This window comes from Fukomys damarensis, unplaced genomic scaffold (assembly GCF_012274545.1).
Source record: "Fukomys damarensis isolate Sample0158 unplaced genomic scaffold, DMR_v1.0_HiC HiC_scaffold_27, whole genome shotgun sequence".
Classification (NCBI taxonomy): domain Eukaryota; kingdom Metazoa; phylum Chordata; class Mammalia; order Rodentia; family Bathyergidae; genus Fukomys; species Fukomys damarensis.
Window position 1 is genome coordinate 2,134,897 of NW_022900939.1, and position 3,335 is coordinate 2,138,231.

Sequence of the window (3,335 nt, forward strand, 5' to 3'; positions counted from 1 at the left end):
ATTGTTAATATTGTTCACAATCATATCTTATTATATATTTTATTATGATAACAAAAGACCAAATATTGTAATACCTTATAAGCCTGGCATTTTGCTGAACTCGGAAGATAAGAGGCAAAAAAAAAAAAAAAAGATTCATTAGGCAAATATTTACTGGGTGCTCATGTCCTGGGCAGGATTGTAGGTATTCAGACAGATTATGAACAGAGCAGATGAGACTCTTCCTGGGGTGGTGCACACCCTGTTGGAAAGATTTCATTAAGATAAGAAATACCAAACTCGTCTCATTCCTTTTTTGATAGAAATACATTGATGCCAGTGTGAAGCTTCATCTTGGCTCCTCTTGATTTTGAAGCTCAGTCAGGGACTTGGAGGGAGATGTGAAATGTTTAAAATATACAAAGCCAGAAGCAGCGTTTACTATGATGAGTGACCAGAAGAGTCAGTTGGACAGTTACTGCTGGTTACGATGAGTTACAACTGGTTACAGGCATACCTGGCCAACCAATTCCACACAAATGGCAAAATATCAACATTTTAGTATCACCAGTGGATCTTCCCCAAGCCACTTCTGCCTTTTTACACCCGCTTGTCTGTCCAAATTTTGATGGTACTTCATGGCCAGGCCTGTCTTTCTTAATTGCCAGCTGTGTCTGGGCTTTCCCTCCTGTTTTCAGAATCATCTGATCTGGTCATCAGAGTTGTTCTTTGCAAATCAGTCTTTCAATATCTAACAACTGTCTCTCCCTTGGCTCTTATTGTCTAATAAATATTGACTTCTACTGGCTCCTGATCATCATGGTTTGACTAGTTTCCATTCACTGTAAGAAGCTTCTATTCCAGGTGTGTAGATTGGGTTAGGCCAAAATTTTCCCTTTCTAGGTAAAAATTTACAATTTTTTTCTAGTCTTAAGCATGTACATAAACATAAATATAATGTACAAGTTTTTCTTAGTCTCACAATTTGGCAGACTGCACTAGTAGGCTGTTTGGATTTCTTTTCCTAAGCTGAATTATGTCAACAAGGATAACCCATTACACTTAATTCCTTTACCTTAAGACCTAAAGATTTATGAAGCATAACAATGCCTAATTTTGTTTTTATCTTAATATGATTTTTATTTTTAATTCAGAAAGTCTAAAAAAGTCTCTACCAAATCCCATCCCAAGAGGCCCTTAGAATGGTGCTAGTCAAGCTTCTCATTTTATATTTGGGAAGTGGCATTCAGCAGCCCTTATCAAGGCAAAGCAGTTCCAAAGGCACAGTTTTCCAACTCCTAGCTACTTCCGACTCCATTACAGGAATCTCTTTTAGTCCATGATGGACACAACACTCAGATTTAGAAGTACCAAGAGGTCAGCTGAGGGTGACTTGCTCTAAGATGGTGCTCAGACAGTGGCTAGGATTGTAGGAGGGTGTTAACTGAGCTTCCAGGAAGATTATGTTCTCAAAATGACAAACACGATCTAATTGACCAGGCTTTATTTTTCTAAGTAGGAAGTGAGCCTATGGCTGTGGTGAGGAACAACACAATGGTGACAAAATTTATCCTCCTGGGGTTTTCAGATCATCCTCACTTGAAGATCTTCCTTTTCGTGTTGTTTCTGGGAATCTACCTCCTGACCTTCACTTGGAACCTGAGTCTCCTCGTCCTCATCAGGGTGGACTCCCACCTCCACACACCCATGTACTTCTTCCTCAGTAACCTGTCCTTCTTGGATGTCTGCTACGTGTCCTCCACAGTCCCCAAGATGCTCTCCGACCTCATCGCTGAGCAGAAAACCATCTCCGTCCTTGGCTGTGCCACCCAGTACTTCGTCTTCTGCGGGATGGGGCTGACCGAGTGCTTTCTCCTGGCAGCCATGGCCTACGACCGCTACGCCGCCATCTGCAGCCCGCTGCTCTACACGGCCCTCATCTCCCACACACTGTGTTTAAGGATGGTGACTGGCGCCTACATGGGGGGCTTCCTTAGCTCTCTGATTGAAACGTACTCTGTCTATCGGCATGATTTCTGCGGGCCCAACGTGATCAACCACTTCTTCTGTGACCTCCCTCCAGTCTTGGCTCTGTCCTGCTCTGACACCTTCACCAGCCAGGTGGTGACCTTTGTTGTGGGTGTTGTTGTTGGTGTGGTCTCTGTGCTTGTGGTCCTCATCTCTTATGGGTTCATTGTTGCTGCTGTGCTGAGGACCAGCTCAGCTAGAGGTAGGACCAAGGCCTTCAGCACCTGTGCCTCTCACCTGACCGCCGTGATCCTCTTCTATGGTTCAGGTCTCTTCATGTACATGCGCCCCAGCTCCAGCTACTCCCTGAACCAAGACAAAGTGGTGTCCGTGTTCTACGCTGTGGTGATCCCCTTGCTGAACCCCATCATCTACAGTCTCAGGAATAAGGAGATTAAAAATGCCATGCGGAAAGCTGTGGAAAGGGACCCTGTGCTTTCTCGTGGGCACTCATTTTCCTGACCCTGAGCTCACATTTATGTGAAGCCATGAGTTGGGCCAGTGGTGCTGATATCCGTGGAGCAAATCTGTGTAATGATTTGTGTGCCCTGGCCTTTGGCTCTCCTTTCTAAGAGTTCACTGTCCAGTTCATCTCTTGGCTATTTGAAAGCAATTTGATCATTATTGGTTTCTACACTAACTGATATTACGTAGATCGAGGTTTCAAAGGTACCACTTATCAGAAACCTTCTCCATGACCCCCCAAATCCTGGTACATCAAAATAGAATTTGTGTCTGTAGTAGGAAATCATGAAAACAGTGTTAGCCCAGCATTGATGGTGCGGACTCTTATGGTGCTTTCCGGGATAATAATTTGAGCCTTTTTCTGTTCGGATTCTTAAATGCTTTCCTTAGATCACACAAAGGCCAGAGGGAAGACGCCCACTGGTGTTGGACAGTCATGGCTGATGTGAGCCTTTATAACTCACAGGAGTGTATTTATGTTCCTTGGATGCAATAAATAAGAGTGCTGAACTGAGCCTGATTGAACAAATGGGGCCTCTCCTCCTAGAGAATTCCACCAAGTACACAGAAAGTATTCACTTTAAGTTATTTAAATAAACCAAGAAATTTCTTTGTTTAAGGCCAAAGTACCAGCTTTTAAACTTGCTTCCAAGTTTCTACAGAGGAGCACAACCTCATTCGAGATGAAAAGGTCTGTCTTGATCAGGTTTGTGATAAGTTCTAGATGAGAACTTAGACAAGGAATTGAAGAGAATGATTTTCCCCCCACATTTTCTCAGACCATGTTACATGTCCTTGAACTGACCATCGAGAACTGGAATAAAGGTTTGCACCTGTGGACCCCCCTTGGGAACCCACAGATC

General features: G+C 43.6%; 1 protein-coding gene across 1 annotated transcript; it reads left to right on the forward strand.

The window, feature by feature from the left end:
• Window positions 1–1,509: 1,509 nt before the first annotated feature.
• On the forward strand, window positions 1,510–2,469 carry LOC104868428 (olfactory receptor 5A2). The gene has a single exon (XM_010633186.1). It carries the CDS (start codon window positions 1,510–1,512, stop codon window positions 2,467–2,469), a length of 960 nt encoding a protein of 319 aa, XP_010631488.1.
• The last annotated feature ends 866 nt before the right edge of the window (window positions 2,470–3,335 follow it).

Coding starts and splice junctions, on each gene's coding strand:
- LOC104868428 (XM_010633186.1), top strand. CDS start 1,510: ATGGCTGTGGTGAGGAACAACACAATGGTGACAAAATTTATCCTCCTG.